This window comes from Takifugu rubripes, chromosome 3 (assembly GCF_901000725.2).
Source record: "Takifugu rubripes chromosome 3, fTakRub1.2, whole genome shotgun sequence".
NCBI classification, from domain to species: domain Eukaryota; kingdom Metazoa; phylum Chordata; class Actinopteri; order Tetraodontiformes; family Tetraodontidae; genus Takifugu; species Takifugu rubripes.
In genome coordinates, this window is record NC_042287.1 from 14,893,241 (window position 1) to 14,919,825 (window position 26,585).

The window sequence follows — 26,585 nt, forward strand, 5'->3', positions numbered from 1 at the left end:
CCGTGCTCACACAATAGGCCTTTTCTTGAGGAATAAATGTGTGGAGTCAAGTCACAACCTTTCCCATTCTGTCGCTGGGTTTTCACGCCCTAAGATCCGCTCACACTCATGCAGATTGTCCCTCTGTGCCTGTTGTAGCTCATTACTATTTCCTCTGTTTGTGCAGCGATAGGTGTTTAGACAGCTGGGCCTTTGATGGTGATTTGCCTGTCTTCAGGCCAGGCCTCCCCTGCTTTGCCTGCACACACACACACACACACATGCGCGCGCGTGCACACTCTGACTTTTTCAGATAAAAAATCCTCTGATTGAGTGAATGCCATTACCTGGGTAAATGAATGATTCCTAAAGGACTGGACAAGGCCTTAACACCACACTGAGGGTAAAGCTTATTATCGCTGCAGACTCCAGAGGGGTGTGGGGAGGCTGTGTGCACTTTGTCCAAAGTCCGTTATTTCCATATTCATTTGGCACATTTAGGTATTTGAGACAGAAGCCCTCCTGTCAAGCTTCTTTGATAACAGAGCAGTTAGCTCCTTCCCTCATGTATAAATATGTATAATTCCGATAAGATTAATTGAAAAACCTGAGCATACATTGGAATTAGATGACTGGGACGGAGAGAGGGCGAGACAGCTGTAGAGATGAGACACACGCTGGCATTTTAAAGTGGCCTCTGCCTCAGGCCGTCTTCACCGTTGGGTCTGGGGCATTCTCCTACCGATCCAGATTTCCTTGAACCGAAAATAGCAGCTAGCTAGCAGCCCCTCAGAAATAGCCGAGCAAATAAGTTTATGCGCGGAGCCGATAAATATGCCGCGGAGCCTTTGACACCGAAGCCTCACCCCAATTTTCGGTGCTCCGGAGGAGATCAGATAGCCCCATGTCATTTGATTTTCTGCCTTATCTCATCTGTGCCCATCTTTTTGTCTCAAGCAGAGCTACATTTTAAGAAGCACGCACTCCTTGTATCTTTGAAGGGCAAAACACAGAACGATATTGAAACAAATAATAGGATTTGCACGTTTAGATTGAGACATCCTGGTGTCTGACTCGGAGGAACTGCTGAGGCAGGGGCCTTAAATGAGTCTTTCAAATGACATTCAGAATGCAAATGTCCCAACATGTATGTTTGCACTGCAAAAGGCAGCAAAGTCGTTGCTTCATCAGTGCCTTTTATGATCAAGCGCAGCGACGTTACACAAACGATAAACAACAACACAATTTATACTGCTTATGCATCCCATAGGAGCACTGTGCGCGCCCGCTTTCCAACTGACCATTAAAATGTCCTTTAATGGCTGTTTTCTAAGCACCCTGAGCAGTTGAGTTGTGGCAGAGGAAGGTGAGGAATCCCAAAACAAGGGGGAGTCGGAGGAGGTGGAGACGAAGACGCTCCCTCGTGCACAGTCTGACTTGACTGACGGCGAGAAGACAGGGCTGTAGACAGAAGAAGGGAGGAGGAGGAAGAAGAGGAGAGATCAGTAAGGAAGGAGCGCATGGGTGTGTGAGTGGCGTCTCTCATTAGAAGGCGCCATCAGGGGCCACAAAGGGGGGACTGCAGGGAGCCCACCTCCCCACTTCTCCTCCCTCTACACTGGCCCCTGAGATCTGGCCGAGAAAATGATTGATGAGTGATACCCAGACAAACACGCGTCCCGGCCTCAAAGGCAGCGCGTAAAACGATGCATGCGATATAAATAAACCTCGCGAGAGATTACAATAAACAAGGAAGCAACGCGAAGCAACAGTCGCGCCGTCTGATTCGGAGTGTAAAAACGGAAGCGTTTGTTCTCTGCTTTGATGGGAACTTCTGTAAGTAGGTGGTTTAGGCTGGGCGTGCGAGCGTGAGGTGCGAGCGGTGGCTAACAAGGCTAACGCGACCTCTGCGCGGGCGCGGCGTGGCTCACGTATGGATCCAAACGCCAGCAATCCCCAATGCACACATCGAAGCCTTAATGTCCAACTGCACACTAATTGTTGGAAAAGCCATGAATGTTTTATTCTGCCCTTTTCGTTAATGTTTAACAATGAGTGCCAAATGCCTCTATTACAAACCGAAGTGGAAAGGCAGATTATCATCAAATACTTATATTATATCATTATGAGCCCACAGGCTGTGGTCTGGTGGAGGGGGGATGAATTATGAATGGAATGTGAGGGAGGATCCTCACTTACCCTTGGGGACTTCCAACACCACAACTCATTTAAGTTGGATGAATGAGCGATAAGGGGCAGAGCAGCCTCGCCATACTCTTCCTCTGTGAGGACTCACGTCGACGCCCCGCTCACCCGGAGGAACGCATGGCGATGGGCGTTTTGTCCCCTGTCAAGCCGTGCACGCCAAAAAACAGCACAGAATGCCTTGTCCTCGAAGCCACTGGTGCATTTTCAGGCTGGTGTAAACTTGTGTCAGCGCTCTTTGTGCACCTCTGAAATGAGTCCCCCAGCTGGGCTGCCTTCAAAGTCCCCTCGTTTCATGTTTCTCTCTGTTTTTGTTTCACTCTCCCCCTCCCTCTGCCCGGTCTCCGTGGATCCAGGCCTCAGAATGGTTCCATGATCTTGTACAATAGGAAGAAGGTGAAGTACAGAAAGGATGGCTACTGTTGGAAGAAGAGGAAAGACGGAAAGACCACCCGGGAGGATCACATGAAGCTGAAAGTCCAGGGAGTCGAGGTGAGTGCGCTTGTTTTGGGTATTTCGGGGACTGAACGGGGAACTGGGCGGGGCAGAGGGCGGGTACGTGTTGGGGAAGAGCCAACCTTCACCCTGACACAGACAAACACAGGTCTACATTGTCCCCTCCCTTGGCTGTAATGGAGACAGCCACATGCTGCAGCCAGCCCGTGTCTCCAAGGAGTCTTAGCAAGAAACAATGCAGCACAACAATAGTTTTCCCTCGGAAGCCAGTGGAGTGGAACCGATTGTTTGTACCTTATTAAAGCTCTGGATGTTGCCTTTGCTCCAGAGAGCCTACATTAATCTTGCTGGCTCAAAGCAGCAGTGTGGAGCTAGCATTCCCTCACCTCGCCTCACCTCCTTCTCAGTCGCTTCCATACCGCGCCGCTGCCGTAAAAAGACGAGTTGCACGCGTGCCGTTATTATGCGCGCTCTCTCCCGCTTGGCGTAGGCTGGCTGCAGTTGGGCGTTAGCGTGACGGATCTGTCGGCGAGCACAACTACGTTACGGTTCAGCGCTTGTGTTTGCCACATGCACAGGAGGTTAGGTACAGTCAAGATATGCTGGTGGGCGATTGCAGCTCCCGGTCCATGTGCCTGCACCGGGGTAGTCTCAAACATGCGTGCACATAACGGTGCGCCTCAGGGAGCGGTGCTGTAAGTCTCTGTCACACAGTGTGACAGAGACAAAGCTCAGGCGTTCTCCCAGCAGGGCTCCTGCTCTGTGTTTGCACTCCTCTAGATGTTTGTCACTCCCAGAAAATGGCCTCCCTCGCCCAGCCAACACATTGGGGTTCTGGTCCTGCAGTGGTCCGGTGACCTGGTGGGAGCAGCCTAACCCATCTTTTACTTTTCTTCCTGAAACTCTTCTCAGCTTAAATCACACCAAATTAGAAGGAAATAGGACAACCGGTTACCTTTGCCGTCGTTTCGTCCTCGATGTGTACGTCCAAAGGGAAGCCGGGAACACTGGCTTATGATAATGGCTCCTTTCCGCCACAGTTGTACAGCTATTAACTAGGCCAGCTGTTCCCTAATATCGGTCCTAAATGGGATGTCCTATGTGATAATTAGCTTGAAAATGTCCCCACAACTATCTACTGTTGATTATATCATCAAGTCCCACTGTCCCTCCATTCTACAACAAAGTGAGACTAGCCATGCTGCCATCTTTCCATATGTTATGGCTAATGAGCTAATTGCTGTACTGGAAGAAGAGTTCGTGCTAGGTGTGAGTATGAGCTTAGTGAAGAGAGAGAAAACAGTGAGGGCTGGGTCAGGGCTGCGGAACCACAGGGGAACTGACACAATAACTACAGTTTAACACTTGTTAAATATAAAAATAAAGCACAGGCATCGTCCGCGCTTTATTATCCCACAGGGACCGTGTTGTGCGATGTGAGCTTTTGTGTGCGCATTCACGTTTTACAGTCTTGGGAGACCTAAGTCACATCCTTTCCACCTCACACATCATCGGTGACAGCTAGTTCAGACAGAAGTGATCCATCATGGTTGTTACCAGTATATGATGGGAGCACTGACCTGCCAGCCCCACTCATGTTCGCTGTTAGCACATGCAAATACTGTTAGCTGGCCTGTACACTGCGGGGGGAGTGAAGGCGGATCTCAACCCCTGCTGGAACAATAGATATTTACAACATTAGATAGCTGTGTTAAGTATTTACGTCCTTACTTCAGTGTGTAAAGGGTGAAACTCTTTTGAATCCCCAGCTATCTGGGGCTTAATCGGGGTCATGTGGTCATTACACGGGCCAAATTTAGCGTTCAGAAAGGGACATGAAAGGAGTCGTGGCTACGTCAGGCAAGGGAGGAGCTGGAGGTCCAGGACTGAGGATCCATTTGGGGCCTGGGAAAGGCAGCCTAGCGTGGTGAGAGTAGGTGTCAGTGAGCACGATGCTGCCTGTGTGCTGGATCAGCAGCCCATGTAAACCCAGTCTCTTCCACCACCTCCTTTTACACAATTTATCTCTTTTTTTAATTCTTTCCCCCCTCTCGTTCCTTACTGTGACCCCCCAGTCTTCCACAGCGTAGACAGACAGAACCTTGAGTTGGACGGCAGTGCTCCCCGTTCCCTTAAAATTGAAGCGCAGGGCATGTTGCGGCATTAGCGCTTAACAGGCCGTGAAATAGCAGCCTGCCTTCCTGACGTCTCCCACATCACTCCAGGTGAGCCGGCCAGACGGCTGGATAAATGAGCAAGAAGCACCCACAGTAACCAGCATGCATTTGGGGTGCCTAAGGAGACATGTCCATCAGTGATTATCTCACCAAACCGTGTTCTTACCCAGCTCAAGTTGTTCGTCATCCACTGGCATCAAGCGGAGTTCGAGCGCGATCCTGCAACCTCGGCGTGGACGTCCAGGGACGTCCAGTCCATCAGAATCTTCTGTTAAACTGGGCTTGAGCCGGCTCGCTCCTGCATGGTGATGTCATCTTAAGCCAGGCCGCAGTTAGCGCCGTGCTGATAGCATCCCCTGGCTTTGTGCTGTAAAATAGCAGCACCTCCAGCATATTTGCTTTGACAAACTCCAACTGATCCCCACTCTGCTTCTTGTCAAGATTCTTCCCCAGTGTTATCACCTCTTCTCATCTGATTAGCCATTAATGTCGACTCATCCCCCATCTCCTCCAGTCCTTTACCTTTTCTATACCTTACTCCCATTATCCCTAAGCTTTAATAAACTCCCTCAAATGTAGATCGATTTTCTCTTAAGTGAAGGTGGCAGCGACTCTGACTTATTTCATTACCACAGGCTAATTATACCGATTGAAATGAGCTTTTCTTCTTAAGGTGCTCCTCGTAGCCCCACGCTCCCAACACTTAAATGCCAATACAGTTCTCAACTCATTTTCCAAGTCCCATTCCTGCCTCCACTCCACCCTCTCATCCCTTCACCCAACCCTCTCACCCTCTGCCATCTAAATAATCAGCCAGAGTGTCCTTAGCTCTGGTAACTTGTCATTTTATGTTGGATCCACCCTAATGTGTGATTTCAACTGTGCAACTGTGCAATGAAAGAAGGTAATGGAGCATGCTGGTGGCTCAATCGCCTCTGTTCATTGATAATAATGAAGACAAATGTCAAAACATTAGTTGCTAATGTTGTAATGGAGTGGATGCTAGTAGATGTGTGCTGGATGCTACACTGCATTGGCTTTCAATATCACATGACCTTCAACAGTGAACTCCTCTTTTTACAGCTAGTTATGCTCACATTTACAGGATTAACTTAATATACATGATTTCTCCATGATTAGGCCCCTCCCCCTCCTGTTTAGCTATTGTTATTTGTTGGTTAAAGCATTGTGAAATGTACAATTTCACGATCGTCTGCGTGGTTTTACTGAAAACTGCGTTATCAAGCTAGCTGGATAACATATCAAATGTGAGCGGGCAGGAAACGAAGCACAGTTTCAGAGGGAGTGACCCCATATTCGCTGTTGCACATGTCCCGACGCCAAGTCAGCTGTGAAATTAACATCTGATTGCCCACAGCACAAAAGTTTGTGTTTTCCATTTTTATTTCAACCTAAACTCTGTCTTTTAAACAACAGTAAGTTGCCTGCGCTATAAAGACGGTAAATCGATTCCAGTTTCCAATGTCGTCTCCTTTTTCCTGGTGTCTGCTCTGCTATTCTGATTTTTTTCCCTTGCCTTGGAGCCTACAGAGCTAGTTCTTCCTTTTTTTTGGATGACTTGATGTGGAGGAGGCAAAACTAATATGTGTGTCATATACCAAGACGCTGTTATCGCAGTTCTCACTCGTAACTTTCACACAGTAAAAAAGTCAAAAGTCATTGCAAAGGCAGGGAAAGTGTGCGACTCTTTTGACATGTTCAAGTTATTACAAGGAATAGCCACTATTTTTATTGTGATTTATTTAACACTGGGTTAAGTAAAAGTATACAGTGGAGTGTTAGAAGCCTCGGATGCTGTTTGCACATGAAATAAACCAAAGCGGAACATTTCCATTCCAGTTAGTCGTTTTCTTATCTTTTGATCCAGCGTGGTAGATTAAAGCAGTGATCCTCATCCCAGCATAATGGCTTAATGGAGGTTGTTATGTTGTTATTAGGGACTGAACCAAAGCCTTCCCCATGAACGCCTTCCCCTCCCGTGTAGGGTGCATCCACTCTAGCAACAGTTTTCCTTTAAGACCGCAGTAATTAGTTTTCCGTTCTTACTTCTCCCAACTGCTGCCGTTAAGCTGTTAGCCTCGTCCTCTCAGGCCCCGCCGTCGTTTCCACCCCCCCGGCGGAGTTCAGAGGGGCCATGTCTGTGAGATGGGGTCTGACTTTGTGCACCGGGGGACGCAGGTATCGCGCCTGGCCGAGGCGTTCCCGATTTAAACGGGAATTCATGATGATTGCAGGTAGAATTATTGCAACTGTTTTGTGTTTTACGGAGACAAAAGAGCCACTACGCAGAAGACTAATGGTGCGCAGTAGATGAGATAACTCAAAGCCAGATGCCTCGTTTCATCCTTTGAGGACGCGTTCTTCAGAGACACTGGTTCCTTTGCCTTCTTTTGTTTGGTCTTGAGAGGGAAACAGAAATTCCCTGGCAGCACAGGTCCTGGGATTTTATGTTAATGAGTGAGGTTGACTGAGGCTCCTGCCTTCTGTGGGGCTTTTTGTTTTTTTTCTTCCACGCTAGGCTGTTTAGAGATTCATACTACTTAGAAAACACCAGCAAGTGATTGAGTGTGCAGCGTTTTGTGCTGAAAGGCCCGCTCTGGTGTCGACATCAAACCGCTATTGAATTCATTTGATTCTCCTGAATTATTGGAGTTCAAAGTGAAGCAGGTAGTTACGGCGTCAGTCTTATTCTCGCCTCCCCTCTGACAGGGCGCCGGTTCTTTTAAAACCTCTGTTTAATGATCCTCTTTTGGCTGATTCACTGATTCCTGCACCGTCTCCCTCTCCAGGCCGCCACCGAGGGGTCAGACCAGAAGAATCAATGCGTGTTTCTTTCCACAGAAAACCTGGAAAATACATTTATAGATTGTTCCAAATTCTCTGGACGTTTCTCCAGGATATTCCCATTATTGAATCTCTGAATCTGCCTCCTTCCCCAGTCGAGTTGCTTTAACCTCCGCTCTTCTTTTAATCGTATGGTCTTAAATATGAGGCCACGAAGACTCTGGTAGCAGCAGTATTGTTCGTCAGCACCGGCTCTCCTTCCCCCTGTTTGCTCTGGAACATTTCTCCTTCTTCTCCTTCTTCTTCTTCTTCTAATGTGGTTTTCAAAGGCAGCACAGCGTCGTCGTTTCAGGTAGCGAACACGGCGGCGCGGGGCTTTGAGGAGAAAGTGTGCTATTAGCTGTTTACCCCAAAACGCAGAGAGCTGGCTCCAGCGTTCCACAAGATTTCTGCTCCATGTGCAAAAATCTGTCTGTATTGACGTTTGCGGGATGAACTTGTTATACTCAGGCGTCTTTCTCATCTGTTACGTTTTGCTTGGCTGTTTATTCTGCCGGCTAGCGTGGAGGGCCTATGTATTATTTACCACCAACACGGAGGTTTCGCTGTAATTTGCTGCTGTGTTACGTTTAATAAGTGCAAAATCAAAATGTAACATTTCCAACATCCACTCTTCAAAGGTGCAGTAATGAGCGCTGCTGCAGAGTTCAAAGAGAATGGTTAAGTGTTTGTGTCGAATTACGGCTGTCGAGCAAGCCCGTCTCCCTCAGAGTGATGTTGGAGATTTAGAAATTTTACATGAAAGGCCGGTAAATAGGTGCTTTAACTCCGGAAACGGGGTTTGCACACCTGCTTTGGGCAACAAAAGGAAATAAGATTCCAGGAATTGTCTTCATTATCGGTCGGGTCTTGTGAGATTACGCAGCCATAACTTTCTGTCGTTTCCCATTCCAAGTAGCACATTTGTCCTTATTCTACTCACACGATTGAAATGTTCTCTTCTGCGTCCCCTGTCCTTGGTTTCCGATGACTATCGCTGCATTATTTAGACATTTTTAATAGAAGTTGCTGAAAAGCCAAGAACATCAATTGTGCATTCAAATGAGCGGAGTGAAGGAGTCATTTGTCTAAGCCCACGGGGGTCCTAACCTGCTTCTCTAACCGGGTCCCCTGTTTATGTGGCTGAGGCACAATAATGATGCCTGTTGGTCGACGATGCTCTGATTTATCTGCATGTTTATGTACATGAGCTGTGATAAGTAAGCCCATTTATTTAGCTTCACTGAAGACAATCCTGAGGGGAAAAAAGGATATGTTGGATGCACGTTGGGACGTTTCCACTGGAAACTTCCTCGTCGGCAGATAGATCAAAACCTAGTTCCATAAATAGGGCCATTTTATTTTTTTAAAGAAAAAGAAAAGCAAAACAGCCAATCTTTTATGTGATCAATGAAAATGGAAGAGCTAAAATGAATCAAGTAGACTTTAGAAAATAAAGTCCTGGTGAAGGAGGAAGGCAGCAAGAGAGGCTTAGAAGGTGGATGGATGGTGAGAGGAGGGAGGGCGGAGATGGAGAGAGAGGCAAGTGTTGAGCATGGAGAAGAGAGCAAGCCGGAATGAACGATATATAGCCTCTGGCAAACAGAAAACAATTGTTACACTGCCTCCCATAACCCACTTCAACCTTAAACAGCAGATTTTTTTCACTCAATTAATTTCAACACATTGGAGCAGAGGCCTTGGTTGGAGCTGGGCTTTTATGTGCTGCTGCGAGCGCGCTGTATCTATACACATCTCTCTGCCTCGCTCGCTCGCTCGCTCGCTCTGACGTCTCTCTTTTTTTTCTCCTTTTGGACTGAATCTCTGACAGATTAAGCCCGCATAAACATGGAACATTTTATCTATTTGAGACGTAAAATAGCCCACATGAACGCAGAAGGACAAATTATTTCTTTTCAGGCAGCCGTGCATAGATTGAACCCTTTTAAAATAGGATTTAAGCATTTATTTGAATGCTAGAAGAGTCGGTAGAGCTATATAAGCTTTCTGCTAGCTGTTATCTGTGTAATAACTCTATAATATAACTCTACTGGTAGTCAAATATACCTTTTTTTAAGCAACTCAGGAAGAACTCCAATACTGATAGCAGAAATCACAGTATTGATGATAACGACGGCACACGGGCCCTTTGTAGTCAGCAGGTTGACCTGCCTGAGGGCAGAGCGGGGGAGCAGACAGAGACAGATGGACAGATAGATAGCGGCGAGCATGACTGAGCTGTGTCTGTGTGTGGTGAGTGAGGGCCGGTCAGAACAACATGAATCATGGCTCCAGTTGAGAGAGAAGGAGATCAGATCAATAACAGCCCAGAGGAGAGAGAGAAAGAGGATGAAGGGAGGACACAGGAGGTGTTCATCATCGGACCCCCCTGACTTTCTTTCACACTACACTTAATATATTGTGTGAAGCGCAGGTTAAATTTTCTTGGTGTGAGCCGAGGCAGCGTTGTGTGTGTGAGGGTTTTTGTGCGCATGCATGCGCAGTTGTGTGTTGTGTGTGTGCAAAGCAGTGGTCATTCCTCATCAAACGGCTGGTGGACCTCTGGGAAAGGAGTGTTTTTCTGGGAAGCCTGTGGGTCCGTGTGTGCTCGGAGCTGCAGCAGAGTTAGCGGTCAGTGTTGGGAAAACCTGTTGGCATATTTCTGCATGCTAAACACATGAACGTCAGCTGGACAAGCTCTCCTCTCCACAATTATCCCGAACAGGCAGGCAATTTTTCTCAACCCTCCTCCTTTTTATATACGATTTGGTCGATAAAGGTGAAGGACGTTCCGTTGCTATTTTTCCCTCCTCGTCATGTGCTCTGCTCTGTCTCCGAGTGAAATCCCAAGATAAAACTCAGCGACGCTCGATGTTTAATGGAGCTTAATCCCACAGATTTCCAGATACGGAGCTGTGAGGTAATTCCCTGGTGCCCGTCGTTACTAGAACAGAATGGTCAGGTGAAAATCCAATTCTGTCCCTTCCTTAGGCGGACAGAAAGGTGGACAAGCAGACAATTAAAGCAACATGGCTGCCATTTCTAAACATCCCTTTTCAGTCGGGGGGTTGCGAAACCACCTATTTTCTACCGTGTTTTCCCTTAAAACTGTGTCTGCCTCTCCAATGTAGTCGTGCCTGCTGTGGCTGGTCAGTTCACCCCCATTTTGATGGGGGATTTATATATAAATCTGCAACACAGAGACTAATATGAGCCAAAGTGATGAGTTCAGAGAGCCACAACTGAAAGCTTAGTGTCCGCAGACAGGACACAGCATCACATCGGGACACTTGGAGAGAGTTAAGAGGGGTTGCTGGCTTGAGACCATTTGGAGTATCCATGTGCTGGGTAGCATTATACCCACCAACAATCCTCCTTAAGTGATGAGCTGACACTAAGCAATTTACTATTCACCCTGCCAGTGCAAATATATCCAATCCAAGTGCATAAAGCTCCCATGGCAGGCAGTTTGCTAAGCCCTCTTCTTCTTCCATCTGACACTTTTTGTTTCAGAACAGCTACTGTGTGGTTCAATTTAGCCTGATACATGCTTGTCAGCCCCGTCTGACACGCATGCTGTGTTAAAGAGTCCACTTGGATGATTGCAGAGCAGCACTGGTGATTAATGGGAGTGAAGGGGGTTGCAAAAAACATAAAAAAGGTAACCTTACTGAAGACTTGCAAAAGAGCAATATACTTGCAGAGCCTAAACTCTGTCATTACATTATGCTAAAAAGGGAAATAACAAAATGCACCAAACGTTGGGTGGCGTCAGCACTTGCAGCAGGTTGACGTGCAGCAGCCTCTGCTTCCGTTGCTGATTTGGACTGATGTGTTGTCTTGTGGAAACCTGCTCAGCAGTTTTTGGTCCACCACAATAGTCTTTGTGCATCTCTGCATATTCACAGCCGCACGCATGGAACGACTCGGGTGACATATGGCCTAGCAGTTAGCAGTTAGCATGAGGGGCTGCTATGACTGGCGAAAGCCCCCTTGACTGGTCGACGCCCATCACATCCTTGTAAATCACTGGAGGGACTAATTTAGCTGGAATAGTACACAAAAAACCTTTTTTTCCCTTTTTTTCTCAACTCCTTACTTTTATATACATTTTTGATTTATCTTTTTATATTTACCTGCCTCCATCCCTCCTGTTTTTATTGCCTCTGACCTAATTGTCACAGAGGGAAAGGCAGCGTGCCGCCTGAAAAGCACAACCATTCTGGAGTTATTGTCCAAAACAAAAACAGCAGGCTCGAGCGCTCGCATAGACGGAAGGATGGTGACGCCCGGGGAAGAAACGAGCGCTCGAATTTGTGTTCGCTTGTGGATAAGTGTAAGTTTCTGGATCCCGAGGAGGCTCACATTCCTTTTTACAGTTGCATGCTCTCCGGAATCCAAATCTCCTTTTTTCCATTCGGAGCCTGAACATCACAGCTAGTCCACCTCTGCCAAGGTCCCTGTCAGCTCTCTCCTTCAGCACTCGCCTTTTTTGCATAATTACCCAGGTAATTGTAGAGTCATTGACTGCATCACCACCTCCTAGGAAACTCTGGCATCATTTAATAAACAGCTGGAATAAACACCACATGTTGTTGGAATTTAGAGGTAGAACATATTGGGGCAGAGAGGAAGGGCAGGTGTTTGGGAAAGAAGACGGGAGGAGGACTGAGACGAGATGAGTGGCGGGCTTTACGTTCTTGCCACTGAGGGCGTACGCCAATTTCCCAAAAAGAGACACACTGATTCTTTAGGCGAGTCCTGAACTTGTTATGCAAGGTGAACATATTATTGCCTGTGGAAAGATTAGTGGGGGTGGGGGTAATGAGAGTGGGAGACGGATAGATGTAGGGACACGTGGAAGAGAGGAGGCAACATGAAGTGAGGGAGAGAAAGTTTGAGGAATGAGGGAGGAGATGAATAGATGGGAGAGGGAGCACCAGAGGAGAGAGGGGTGAAGCGATCCTCTCAGGGCTAATGACATTAAGGAGGTCTGATGAATCGACACCCGCTGAGTGTTATTGACGTCCCCTGAGCCTGGCCAGGCAAAGCCAGCTTTCCAGTTTGGGTATTGGCTACCCCTGCTCCTCAATTAGACTGCCTGATTAGATTCCCTTGGTTGTGCCCTCTCACAGGGTGAGGGGGTAGGATGATGGATGTGATGGGCAGGATTATCAGAGGGGGCGTCACCCGTGCCCTGCCTGAGGGTGCCAGACGATGAGTTTGACCATTCGTTGCGGGGGCCTGTAGGCGAGGGGCAGGGGGCGCGGTGCGAGTCTTTTATTGAGGCTGTCAATCATTGGCGCTTACAAGATAGTGGCTGTGTCTGCACAGAGATGCATAGGAGTAATTACTGTTCCATCTCACTTGGCATCTAGATATATGAGGCCGTTCACAACCGATGACCTCACGCGGCAGCCCTTCCCCATCTTTAAAATGGCTTGAAAATGCTCAATTTCCATATCCTGTCCTTCATTCACTAGTGCTTTGAAGAGAGCCACGACGTAACGGTGCTTGCAAAAACTGTGTGGCTTTGGCAAGCTTTGCCTAAGGAAGTGTGACATTTCTCCAGAGCTAAGATTTGCTATAATCTCTGCTCCTACACGAGTCCGTCATGTTGAAGTCTCTGGCTAGGGTATGTCCTTAACCCTATTTTCCCCATGTTCGGCTGCTGACGCTTTCTTTGCACCATTCATCAACGTCTCGGCTGTTGCGCAAAGGAAAAAAAATGGGACAAGTCGGGTAAGTGTCCCAATTTAGCTGTTTGAAAGCCAGTAGCTAATGATATTGGTGGAATGGGGATTTCTGTTGTTTCCTGAGAACTTTTCCGCATGTACTTTGTGTGTTTGTGCGGCTGGATGGCTAGCTAATGGCCTGTCTGTGATGAATTAGGGGCTCTGACACCCTGCAAACAGTCTGCCGAGGTCAGAGCTGGTCACAGATTAACATATCCGGGGGCTTAAACAATCTAATGCAGCCTCAAGTCAGTCAGATGACAATTGAGTTGAACGCGCAAGAAGATAAGTGAGTTGGGGAGTTGGGGTGGTCTTACATTTGCCTCCAAAGAGATGGAATTGCCTTTAGAGTGAGGAAGACCTGCAGTAATCTCAGTTGCTAATGTCCCAGTTAGCGGCTGTGACATCCATTTGTGTGTTCCTCTGAGTTAGGGCTCACCTGCAGATACTGAAAGGAGGTAGCACCTTCCAGCTTCTTCACGAGAACGCCACGTTGCTTTAATGAATACGAACATAATGAAGACAAACATAACCGTCACTGTGGGAAAACATAAACAACCAGAAACAGTCATGCAAATGCACTTGCACACACGCTAGGAAGCAAATCGTAACACATAAGGGCACACACACACATCCACCTACACACTTGCCAAATGTGTCTGCAGGGAGCTGGCTAAAATGTCAAGCTATGTGCATGGCTGCCTCCCGTCCCCACCTCTCTCCTTATTTCACAGCAGCACCTGGTGGTGACAAAGAGCACAGAGGAGCCAGACTCCCCTCGAGAAGCGTCCAGCACATCCTCCCAGCCCCCCCACGTCCCGCTCGCTTGTCGAACCAGTTCAGGACTGTTCAGTTTCACTTTGAATTGATGATGTTTGAGCTGCCAAAGTTTGAGGGGTTTTAGATATAGTACCAAAGCCAAGGAGCATAATGAATGAAAAGCCCCATCCCAAATTGATTTCCAACTAAATCAAACCCCTGTATTCAATTATCTGTCAGCGCTGCCACTGAGGAACTTTAAAGTTCCTGAGAGAACAGAGAACAAGAACAAGGGGGGGGAGTGAAGAGAGGGAGAAAAGGATGGTGGGAGCAGAATGCAAATGACTCCGTCCCTGCGTGGTGTCAGAACAGGTGGCCCAGTGGTAGCGCTGGGGCTGATGAATGAGCCGTTGAAGGGGAGCCCGTTGCTACCTCTAGCCAGTGGCAGCTCCAATTCTGCCTAGTTAAGCATTTGGTTTGGTGTGCCAGGAAGGCCAAATTGAAGAAATGATCCCAGGGCCTGGGATAGATCTGCTGTTGTGTTGATCAGGCTGCCTGTCTGCCCAAACACTAACATCGCCGCTGCCCGTTACCATCCAGCAACTAATCAGGGGAAAGTGTTGCATTACAAGGTGCCAGACTGGGAACAGAATAGTGGTTTTTGTAACGTGCCTGGTGTGAATTACTCCTGCGTGCGCTGCGATCTGCTTATGTAGATTACTGCCTCCTGCTGTTGGTTAAAAAATCCATTAAAAAGAGCAGACAGACACACTGCTGCTCTGACTGATATCATACATCACGTTCAGCAGCAGAATTTATTACTGTTATTTATTGTCAGTGGTATTAACTTTTTATCATTTGGTTAATTACTCTTTTAGTATCAGTTCATATAGTCAACGCCTGCATGTGGACGACATAATGTCCTGTTCCTCTGTGACATTTGTTTCCTCTTTTTTTCCCTCTCCTCCTGTAATATTTAATTCAGGCTGACACAGCCCAGTGGACATTATTCACAGCTACAGGCAGACCGGGAGGCAGAGAGCAGAAGAAGTGCACCCTGATTGGTTTATCTTAGCAGAAACCAGTGACTTTTTTTATTGTATCAGGAGGTGAGGGTAATTATTGGTAAATTGCAAAAACCTGTCCTGTCAGCGATATCAAGCGAAAACCAATCAAGTCATTGACACTGCAATTGCACTTTGAAAAAAGCGTAGCCTTTGGCCCCCACCACACCTGCACACACAGTATCAACTGTTTGGCCTAACTAATGAACGGCTGAATGCAATTATAACGTACTATCTCTGAAATTAGGCCTGCCATGGTGTTAATTACATAATTACTGAAGATGTCAGCTCTGTGTGGGTGGGGGTGGTGGGGGGGGGGGTGTCAGTGGAGAGAAGAGCACACGGGGAGGGATGTGGCTTCCTGTTCAGAGATGAACTATAGACGCTTCTTTGATTCATGATGCCGGCTCTGAGGAAAATATCGCCTTTGCCGAGTTAATTTTGAAAAGGCCAGCATATTTGGGCCGAGACAATCAGCCTGACCTTTGTGAGAACAACCCCTGTTTTCAGTAGTTGGCCTCCTTCCTTTGTTCTTTTTCTTTGATTCTGTCTCTTTTCCCTTTTCTTTCTAATTCCCGTCCCGCGGTTATTGTGCATTCTCTCCTTTGGCTGTTCAGCGGGGCCCGACGTGCGCGTCCTTGACAGCACTGTCAGCGCTAATAGAGACCGCCACTGTTTATCAACGCGTCCAACTGATGAAGCGGCCTTCCCCTTTCTCTTGGAATATTTGTACAAATTTATTGGCAGCTGCCTCTATTAGGCGCAGGCCTCTGCTTGGAAACAAGCGCGCTCCCAGTGTAACAGACAATTGTATTCTCCTACTTGTGTACTTCACTAATCAAGGCGACACAGATGACTTTGCCGTTGTGCTGTGTGCAGTTATATCATGCAGATGATTGGAATATCAATTCATTCCACACTTGCAGCCTCATGGCTAATTTGCAATGGCTGTATATCAAATGTGTCACGAGAATGGAGAGCCATATTTCCCTCTCAGAGACCGTGGAACAGAATTTGTCATTTGCCATTCAGTGTGTACAGCTCCCTCGTGCCAAGAGTCCTGAAAACTGAGGCTGTGCGAGAGAGAGAGAGAGAGAGGAGAAGTAAGTGTTAATGAATTTACGTTGAGTATGTTTGAGTGTTTGTCGCCAGGATGTGGAAGTGCAGACAGACAGGGTGTGATGGGGCCGCGGCTCCCCAAACGCCATGCAGATTAGGAGCCTTGCTGAATAGTCATGAACTGTTTTTACTCTTCTGCAGACAGGGAGGTTTCCAACACTGCTGTTTCAGGCCGGATCCGACCCCCCCACCCCCTCCTTCACATGTCCCATGTCGGTATACCCGGCAGAGCGTGGTCTAATGAGACTTTTCAGGGAACTGAAAATAGTTTACCTCCTGCCTGTTTAATGTTGTACCTCAGCTCACCGCCTCCTGTCACAGAAGTGGGAAATTAGCCAGCTGGATCTGGTGCGTTGCGAGATATCTGCTCTTCCAGGTGTTCTCCTGAATCTGCATGTGTTCCTTGATCAGTCTCTCGTGCTGCTGTTCCCCACAGGAGGACATCTGACCCCAAAAAAATCAGCTTCTTCCACGCTGGGCCGGTCTCAGGACCTTGTTTTCCCCTTTCTACTTTTCTCAGCATAAGTATATCTGCTCGTCTAAGAATCTCATGTGCTGGCTGCTGTATCTCCTGTCATCACCTTTCTTGAGGGCAGGTGTTTTAAGAAGTGGACGGAGTCATTAGAAATAGGTCAGATGATGTCCTGCATTTGCTCCGCTCCATTGGAACAGAAGGTTTGTGTCAATCACGGGGGAGAGCCCAGGGGGAAGCAGCACCTTTAGGGATCCGTCCCCAGTAAAGAACTGCTGAAACAGGGAAATTGGTGGCACAAGTCTTCTGCAACACAAAGGACTGTCCTCCTGCTCTGGCACCGAGGGGCTGCAGTCAGCAAAGTGGTTCAGTAGCCAAGACCAGAGTCCTGCATTCATTGTGTCCCTTTTGTGCCTCAGAGTCTTCCCCAGCTTCAACTTTTTTTATTTTGTCGAACTCAGTGCCAGGACTCGAGATGCCAATGAGGGACAACACCCTTTCGTGGGTGTCTGACACAGCATCTTACTATCGCCCATTAAAGGCTCGTGATTTGCTTCGAGGAGACAAACACCTTTATTCTTGTTTTGCAGAGGAGACGAAGTGAAATCAGGTCTTTCTACTATCGTCATTGGTCTGAAGTGAATCCCCCTCATTTGTTCACAAACCCCAAATCGTCTCCTGTGGGAGATAAACTATCGCTGTAACAGAAATGGAATTTAAAACGTGCTCCATGGTGCTGGACAAGTAGATCACAGTGCTGAGATAAATAAGCCATCTCTGCAGCACTACACCTCCTCAGTTCAAGGATACAGGCTACCATCACTAATCCGCTGAATGACTGCATCAAGCACTCAGCATAACCATTGAATGCATCTAATCTTTGCTCACAAAAGGGAGACATGGAGCATTGTTGCCTATGCAGCACACAATCCAGCAACAAACACACGATCCAGTGTTTTCGGGGGCCAAATTGCAAATACCTGAGCAGAGGACGAGCACCGGAAATTTCCTGTGAGCTTAAACCTTCTAACTCAGTTAGCTGGCACATGAAATATTAACAGTGGCTGCATCCCCTCTGAATGAGGCGGTGGAGTATTAAAGGGTGAGGTCTGCCTCACAGAGCGTTTAATGTACGCCCCTCGGGGTCTCGGCTTGGTCAAAAAAACAAGGAAATTTACCATTTCTTGCTCTGACTTTTCTCTCCCAGCATGCTTTGATTCTGCCAACATGTTGTTACGCTTCTGCTCTGATTTTTTTTCTCTTACTCGCTCAAGGTTTTCTTTTCTCATTTCGAAAAAAGAAGACAGTAAGTGACATAATGCAAGAAAGAGGGAGAAAGACATTGTGTGGTTGGATTTAACGTTATCAGATGGCCGATGCGCCGGCTCCAACGCCTCAGCCTGTTGTCTGTCCTCTAGCTGTGTTTTTTTCCCCCCATGTGCTGGAAGAAAATGGTTGTTCTATAGCGCTAGCCCTGTTTTATGAGGCATGCAAAGGCTTCCTCATCTGTTCATTGTTTTTCACATAACGCCATCACAATCTTTCCCTCCCACGGCAGAGCAGCAGACCACTCTTTACAAGGTGACGGCAACAGCAGCATCAGAATGCATGAATAAATTAAGAGAAAGGTCTCTTTTAATGCTGAATTTTCCACTTGTTCAGATTGTGGTATCGCTGTTTTTTAGCTTTTTTCCCATCACGGTTGACAACGCTGAGGCACATCCCTCCTTCCTGCTGTCTATTAGAACTGAAAGTTTCAGGGAAAATAACATAACCTTTCCATGCAGCACGTGGATTTGCACGCCACTCATTTCTTCATCCACGACCATCTGGGTGGAGATGATTTAGCACCTTTCGGGAGCATCTCGCAGTAGTTTCACTCGACACAGTGGCGTACAGAAAAACTCATTCCAGTTTAATTAAACTGAAGGAATATCATTAGTCTCCTTAATGATGATTAATGCCTAAATAATAATAACATTTATGAAGTACATATTAGGCTGTGACAGTTGTGGCTGAACGTGGGAGCGTTCTCTGTGTTCAGGTACAAGACGTTGTTCTCTCCCATAGCGACCCTCATCACTCCTGTTATTGGCTCTTTGATCACACATTCAGATGAATCAAGGATCCATTTTTAGATCTAGCTTTATTGTCCACTGGTATTTTCTCCCACACTCACGATGGAGGGCTCGGCGATCGGCGGAACACATTGAAAACAGCTGGCTACAAACGCTTTGCACTTTTCTTCCCGTTGACTTATTTTCTTGCTTTCCTCCCCAGTGTTAAAACAAATGGCAACCACGGGAAGCAAAAAGGTGGGGAAAAAAGAGCTGAAAAGTTGACATTTAGCTTAAATGGAGGTGGAATGGGCCGCGGGGATGCTGCTGTAACGATGCAGCAGAGACTATGGCTTTTTCTCTCTCTCCCCTCCCCGCTAAAGCAAGATTTATGACCTTACGAATACCATCATATTTTAGCAACTCATGTACACCATGGGTGGTTTATCTGGGATTGAGGGCTTTTCTGTGGAGCTTATCAGCGAGGGCCTTCTATGACTTACAACACACAAGTGGTAACAAAAAGGACACCATGTTAGTTCTGACATCTGAGTCCATAACCCGTTTTATAAAGAATGGTATATGTTATTTTCAAGGCCAAAAATCTCAACCACACCAGCAAAGTGAGTTTATGCAGTAAAAACTCAGCTAATCCGGACGTCAAATTCCTCCTCAGACATTATAGGTTATCCTTCAGGAGGACCATAGGGAGTCATAGAGCATCAAATGAGCGATCTTATATTCATCCGTGCCCCCTGCTTTGCGTGTCATTGCTATACCCTCTTGCGCTTCCCTCACCGCTTTCCTCTGGCGGTGTAATTGACAGGCTTCAGCGGTTTAGACCTCCAACAGCTCTTTCTTCATTTAGAGACACTTTGTCGGTTTTAATCAGGGCTGTAATTGGCAGACTGGCAGTGGCTGAATGGGACCAGGGGCACGGAAGCAGAGAGACGACAATGACTTTCCTCAGATATCATTTGCAATTTTTCTTTCTGACTTCTTTCCATCCCAACTCCCAATTCTTTTTTTCTCCCTTCATTGGTTCGTAAAATTTACATTAAATGAAAAAATCTATATTTTTGTTTGTTTTTTGGTGTGTTTTCCTTTTCTGCTTCTTTCTAACTCTACGTTCGTAGATCATAGCTTAAAAGGACGCGATGATAGAATTGATAATGGGTAATACAGGAACAATCTCCAGCCACCCAGCCCTGCTGCTGAAGTGAGAAATGTGGCTGCTCAGACTCTTCAATCTTAAAGAATGTGGCAGCTAGAACGACAGCCCAGTATGTGCCGTGCTCTCACCAGTACTGCTGAATCTAGGACACCAGGACTCTTGTCTGTGATTCTCCCCCCCCTGCTGAGGTGTTAGCAATGCCAGGGGACGAGCTGGAGTGGATTGAAAAAGAGTGAAAAATAGGTGGTGGGAGGTTGAGGGACATGGAGGGAGAGGAGTGTGGAAAGAAAGGACACAATATGGCCCAGAATTCTATGTCACAGGCCTTTGTTGACAGCTGAAGCCCTGCTTCTGAACCTGGCGCAGCAAAGCTTTGAATTGTCTGTCATTCTGATGACATGACAGTTATTGTCAGCATTGGCTGCACTAAAGTGCGTCTCCCTGCCCTGCCGCTGGATCTTGCTGTGTGTAGACTTTCTGTATTGGTCCGCCTGTGCCAGTACAAGCAATAGCTGGAAAAAAATACACTGCCTATAATCAACAAGCATCCTGTGTATTTGCCAGACCAATTAAGAGTCATTCATTTGCTAATGAAGGCCCTGTTGAGGTCTAAACTGCTCCTGGGGGCATGCAGACATGCAGTCAGCACACACACACAGCCCTTAGCAAAGCGCAGCGCCACCAACATAGTCATCAGTCTGTGCCCGCTGCTGTGCACGCCTCTCACATTGCCCACTCAGCACATCTCACCAGTAGCTCCTAAACACTAAAAAGTATAATTGAATTCATTATTTCCTTTTTTATGACTTGTTCCGCTGTGGTTTTAATTTGTCCTGTAAAAGATGAGGCAGGCAAGATTTTTTTTTTTCCTGCCTTGAATTCCCTCCAGTTCCCCCTCCGAGGATCCCGTGTTCTGATGCGGAGATTTTATGAGGCGAGGGTCTCTGAAGTCGTGGGAGCCGTCTCCACCACTAATCAACTCCTCAAGGTTGCTATGTCTGTGCCATGCAGGAGGAGGTACAGAAGTGCTGCCAAATGATGTGCCTGGCCACCTTTTTAATAGGGCTAACTGCTTGACCTTCACTGCGCCTCCACCCCAACTCCAGTCCGAAGATAGAGCCCATCTGTGTATCGATTTAGTCATGAGAAAATAATCTGAAAACATTTCTGTCAATAGATCCTGCCTGCCCTCAGCTTCCTGAGGGGAGATGATGTTCGGCACGAGTGCAAGGTTATCAGCAGCATCGTTGGAGACAAGCTGTATTTTTTGTGATAAGAAGCCTTTATTTCAGACTGTCTTAGACACAGACTTGGCAGTGCAGGAGTGTCGTCAGCGCCTCCAGGCTCTTCACTTTGGCCCTAAAGATGGAAAACGACTGCTCTGTAGCCAGAAACTGCTGCCTACCTGCCTACGGAGACTGTCTCCATTTGACTCTCTCTTTATCTCCCTTTTACCTTAACTCTACTCATTTTCTTGTGACTGCACCTCAAAATTCCGTGTTGTGAGCTGAAGAATTGCTCTTGGAATTGGGATACATTGCGCAATACAGATGTCAATCAATGAGACAAATAGATATTTAACCTTGACAAAATAATGAGCTAATATGAGCTTGGAATACAGAATACAGAAGCCTTTTATTTCTTTAAGAGTGGGCACATAGAACCTTTCCACAGGTGTTGTGACTGGATGCATAAGGAGAAAATAAGGTTTGTATGTCACCAATGATGAGAAGAAAAGTTCCATTTCATGGTGTCAAAACAGAATTGGAGTCAGATCATAAAGCATTATGGCACTTACAGAGAGAAACGACGCTGTAAACCATCAGAATGCACTTCGGGCTTGAATGGAGTCCAATCTATTGTGAGTTTTAGTACATACAGTCTGTGTTTAGTGAATCAGCAGAGCCTCAGAGATGAAGGTAATGACAATAGCAGGCAATGTACCATGTATTCATCTGTTTGTTTTAATATCTGGATATGGCAGGAGTGCCTTTTGAGTCATTTTTAATGCATGAGAACCACCATGTGAGAGGAGACTGTATCTTGGGTGGATGGGAAATGTAGGCCACCTGGTTAGTATGGGGGCAAATGTAGGTCTTCTTTTGTTCCTACTGCACGTGTGGGTCGAGCAGGATTTCTATAGCCGGATCCACTGTGGGTGGCATAGATGTATACGGGAATTAGGCAAGCACCAAAGAGGTCCAGGAAAGCCCTAAAAACAGACAGAAAACCATGCCAGAACTCAAGGTGACTATTCCAGGAGAAAAGGAGCAGCAGGAAATACCTTATATTCCTATTAAATTCCTCCTGTAATGAAAATAACATCTGTTTCCCTGTGTGTTACGACAGTCATCATGACCCAAACCATGGGGGTCCGTAGCTCTCATCTGCCATCTGCAGACACAGTCTCAAAGTTAAACAACCCTGGAATTCTAAAAGTTTCCGAGGAACCGTTCCCGGCAGGTGAGAAGATTAATGTTGTCAAAGATGAATGTTAGAGTGAACCCGGAGGCAGCAGGTTAGAATGTGTAGTAGGCTGGTTTAAATCTAAAAGTTTAACTCTGACAAAGCTCCGGGTGAGGAGGAGGGCAGGAGAATTGATCCCACATACTCAATTAGGCAGGCGGCCGCGGAGGGATATTTGTATAGAAAGCAACAAATAGCACAGTGTTATTATGGGTGACACTGAAATCTGTTTCTCAGGGTGGGCTCAGTGAAAAATGTCATGTTTGAGCAATGTGAGCACCTGGATTTGTGTCCTTGGTACTGCTGGACAGAATGTGATAAGAGAGGAAAAACATAAAAAGTGTGACAAGCTGCAGTGTGTAATGTGCAGTTTGAGTAGTTTGGGAAGGAGGGATGTGTTTTGAACACATGCCTGGCACATACAATTCAGCTGAGCAAAAAGAGCTTTGTATCCTTATCACCAGGGGAAATAAAGAAAAGGTGAGGGGAAAAAAAACAACTTTCCGTTGCTTCAGGCTACTGTTACCTGGCAGCCGCCTAGGAATTTAAAATATCATTCTGAGGCTGCATATATTGGAGATCTCTGTGAGAGACAGTCTCCTCACTGAAATCCTCTCTCTCAGACCTCAGGAATACACTACAGAGAGGGGGGGGGGGGATCCTGCCAGGCCTCAGGCAGCGGGAGAGGCAGGCTTTTGTTTTGGACGTTGTCTCTGTCTATGTCTAAAAAATGATGATGTTCGTTCCTCACTGTCACCAAGGCTGCTCCTTTGACTTCAAGCCATTTACATGGGCAGCCTTGTTCCACCAGGAATAATGGGGCAGCTTTACGAAAACTCCACTTTAGAGAGGCGGGCAGAGGAAAGGCGGGTGGAGGAGAGTAAGTGATGGTGATAGACGGTGTGTTATAAATAGAAGTGGTGATGGCAGGATAATGCATGGCTCTTTGTGCCGGGCCGTGGTGCAGGCCTGTCAGCGAGACAAGGGAGGAAGAAGGGAGGAAGAAGGGAGGAGGAGAGGAAACAGAAGGGAGGGAAAGAGGGCTAGGTGTCTTTTCCAGGTCACCTGGGCTCCTAGAGGTGCAGGAAGAACCCTTGATTAATTATGATCATTATAATCACCAGCTTTGCCGAGGGCATTAATCACGGCCATGTCAGAGTGAGGACCGGACAGGGGGCAGGCAGGGAGCAGGCTCAGGACCAGGCCTCATAGCGGACATCAGAATGTTGGCACCTAAGACACACCCCCGTCCCATCACCACCCCCCAGGAGTGTCTCAACAGCCAGCATCCATATGTCCACTGTCAGCCCAACATCTATTCACTGTTGTCAGCCCGGCTCGTTCCCGCTGCGTCAAAACAAACCAGCTAAACACACATTGATCAATGACAGCCCTCCACCTGAACTACATGCCAATAAAGCCGGCCCAATATGAATTGACTGCAGCTAACTTGACAGGCAATCGGCTATCCAGGAGAAAACGCTGTTTGTCAGGACATCCGTCATTAAACTGCAATGAGCGGTTATGACAAGTTGTGTTAGTGTCAGCACCCTGAGATTTGCAATAAAGCAGTTTGTCTCAAGGTTCAACTGCTGTCCTTATAAATCACTTTCAAATGCTCACACAAAAAACCTCCACTGGAGACACTTACCGCTTTATTGATCATTTTTAAGTTGAGGCGGGCACGCTGGGTAAATAACTATTTTACTTGCGTACAAACCCCCCCAGTCAGAGACATGCCAGCAACATTTTACACCGAACATTTTCAAATAAAGAGTGAAACATTACACAGGCTGGGATACGACGGGGTGACGCCATTGCTGGGCCTTCCACGCTGTTGAGACGTCTCTTTGACTTTTATGAATACGCGTACACAGCTCAGAGCGGCGGCGGATTTGTCTTTATAAGTCTGCTGACACGTCCGCAGCGGCACCACTTCATTTATTCCACTTGGGAAGATTAAGGCTGGCATTACAAGTAAGGTCACACCATGCATCAATGTTACCTCGATAGCAGCGCGCCGCTAAGCGTGATCAGGCGTTGCCATTACTCCATCCCAGCTTCTCCACAGGAAATTTCCATTGATTTCGTTTTTTTTTGTTTTTTTTTTGCACCCCTGCCCAAACGTTTCGGGTCCTTGGCTCCTCTCGGCCGTCCCCGCTGTGCTGTGTTGATGCAGAGGTGGGACAGGTGTAAGCGCCGGCGCAGGAACGGCGCCGAGCCTCACGCTGCATCGGAACACTCGCATCTCTGGGCAGGAGGTGTGAGGCAGGTGTTAGATGAAGCCTGGGCTCATGAGCGTAGCTGTCAAAATGTCTGTCCCCCCCTTCTGCGATGACATGTTAATCCTTAACACTTGGGCTCCACTGGGGGCTTCTGCTCTGTCCAGGATGATAATAAATACGAGAGGAGAGAACATCCTTTACTGTCACCCAAAACTAAAGAGATTTTAAATCCAGATTAATATGCATTCAAATCCCCCTTTCTAAGCCAGTTAATTCCATGTCATATTTTCAAGTATAATGACATGATACTGTACGTAAAGTGGGTTATCCCAAGCTAAAAATGTAGCCCTCCTCTGGTTTCTCATGAGAGAAGATGTTTGACTTTGTAAAGGCAGCAAGGTGGTGAAGTGGGGTCCTCTTAACCTAAAACTGGCCTCTTTAAGAACAGGGACTCAGGGATGGTCATTTGTCCTTGAAGGCCCAAGTCCCTGTGAGGACATAAAGAGCACTTGGGTGTGTTGGTATTTATGTCATCATGTCTATTTAGGACTTAACACATGCTCCCTCTGCCTCTTAAGCAGGGCAGATCTCCTTGAAAAATAAACTTGACAAAGGAGAGTGTGACAGTCCTCAGGGCTACTCTTTGTCTGTAGAAAAAACATAGTTTGAAGTGGCGTGGCAGTTTGATGTGTGTTTTCTGCTGTTTACTATATCTGCTGTTGATTTGTGGCTACATCTTCTCGCATACTGAATATGTGTCAGCCGCCAGTGTCTCAGTCTTATGCCTGTTGTCTTGTATGAGGCTCCATCACAAGCCCGAGGTTGTGTTTTGTGCACAGGCTGTTTGGAGGATTTATTCCTCTTTTACTACATCACTGAAACAGACTCGTAACTCATGAATGAACTCCATTCCACTCCAACGCCTTGGCTTGCTGCGCTTCAAGCTCCGTCCTTAGCATCTTATAGCCGTCAATCAGGCTAATCTGCGCTCCCTCACATAGCCGCAAAAGGGCTTTGGCATTTCTCATCAAAGAGAGGTAGCACTACCCTCTAACCACACGGTGGTCCAAACATCTGCTGGTCAAAATAATCTTCCGCACAACTAAACAATGGCAGGATTTCCAAAAGCCAGTGAGCTTTACCTTTAAGCCGGGATTCAGTATAGCGGCAGCTGTTATAATTGCATCATCACTTGGTAATGGACACATTTTGACTTCTTTGAATTATTTTTCATTATCATGGTCGACTTGCTTTCCCAGAACACATTGCTTCATAAGTCACAGACTGTATTGATTGTGTTGTCACCCAACATTTTCTTTTTGCCGCCGCTCAGGTGTAGCAGCGTTTCTTGTGATGCGGGGGTCTGCAGCGATGCCCCCACGCCATATCTGAAAATGACACACGGATGACTGCGTCATGTAAGGGTGACTTTTGAAGTGAGACGCACAAGTTGCATTAATGATGGGGTGTTTTCCGCATCGAGGTGACCCCCTCCGCTTTCATCACAGCTCTTTTCCTGCCGGCCTCACCTTTGCCGATTGCCAGAGCTGTTTGTCACGGGTGATTTGATAATAAAATGAGAAAGGTGTTGAGTCAGCGACAGGAGACTCCACCTGGCTCCCTGTCATCTCTTCCCCCTTTCACACGCGCTCACGCTCATGAAAACACACACACAAGCATAAAGAAGTGAGCCGACACAAAAGAAGTGCAGCAGGTATTAGGCCCCACAACACTGCATATAGATGCCACACATCATTTTTTCAACCTTAAATTTTGCTTCCCTAATCCCAGATGTGGATCCCTCTCAGAACCCCTCATCCATATGGTTTTTAAATACACAGTATTATGCACTG

General features: G+C 47.0%; 1 protein-coding gene across 8 annotated transcripts in view; it reads left to right on the forward strand.

Moving 5' to 3' along the window:
* camta1a (calmodulin binding transcription activator 1a) overlaps positions 1-26,585 on the forward strand; it is a 222,541-nt gene that overhangs the window by 124,178 nt on the left and 71,778 nt on the right. For all 8 annotated transcript variants that reach the window (XM_029834332.1, XM_029834326.1, XM_029834327.1 and 5 more), the window contains one exon: positions 2,541-2,676. In XM_029834332.1, coding sequence (XP_029690192.1) covers positions 2,541-2,676 — 136 coding nt within the window. The remainder of the gene's footprint in view (positions 1-2,540; positions 2,677-26,585) is intronic.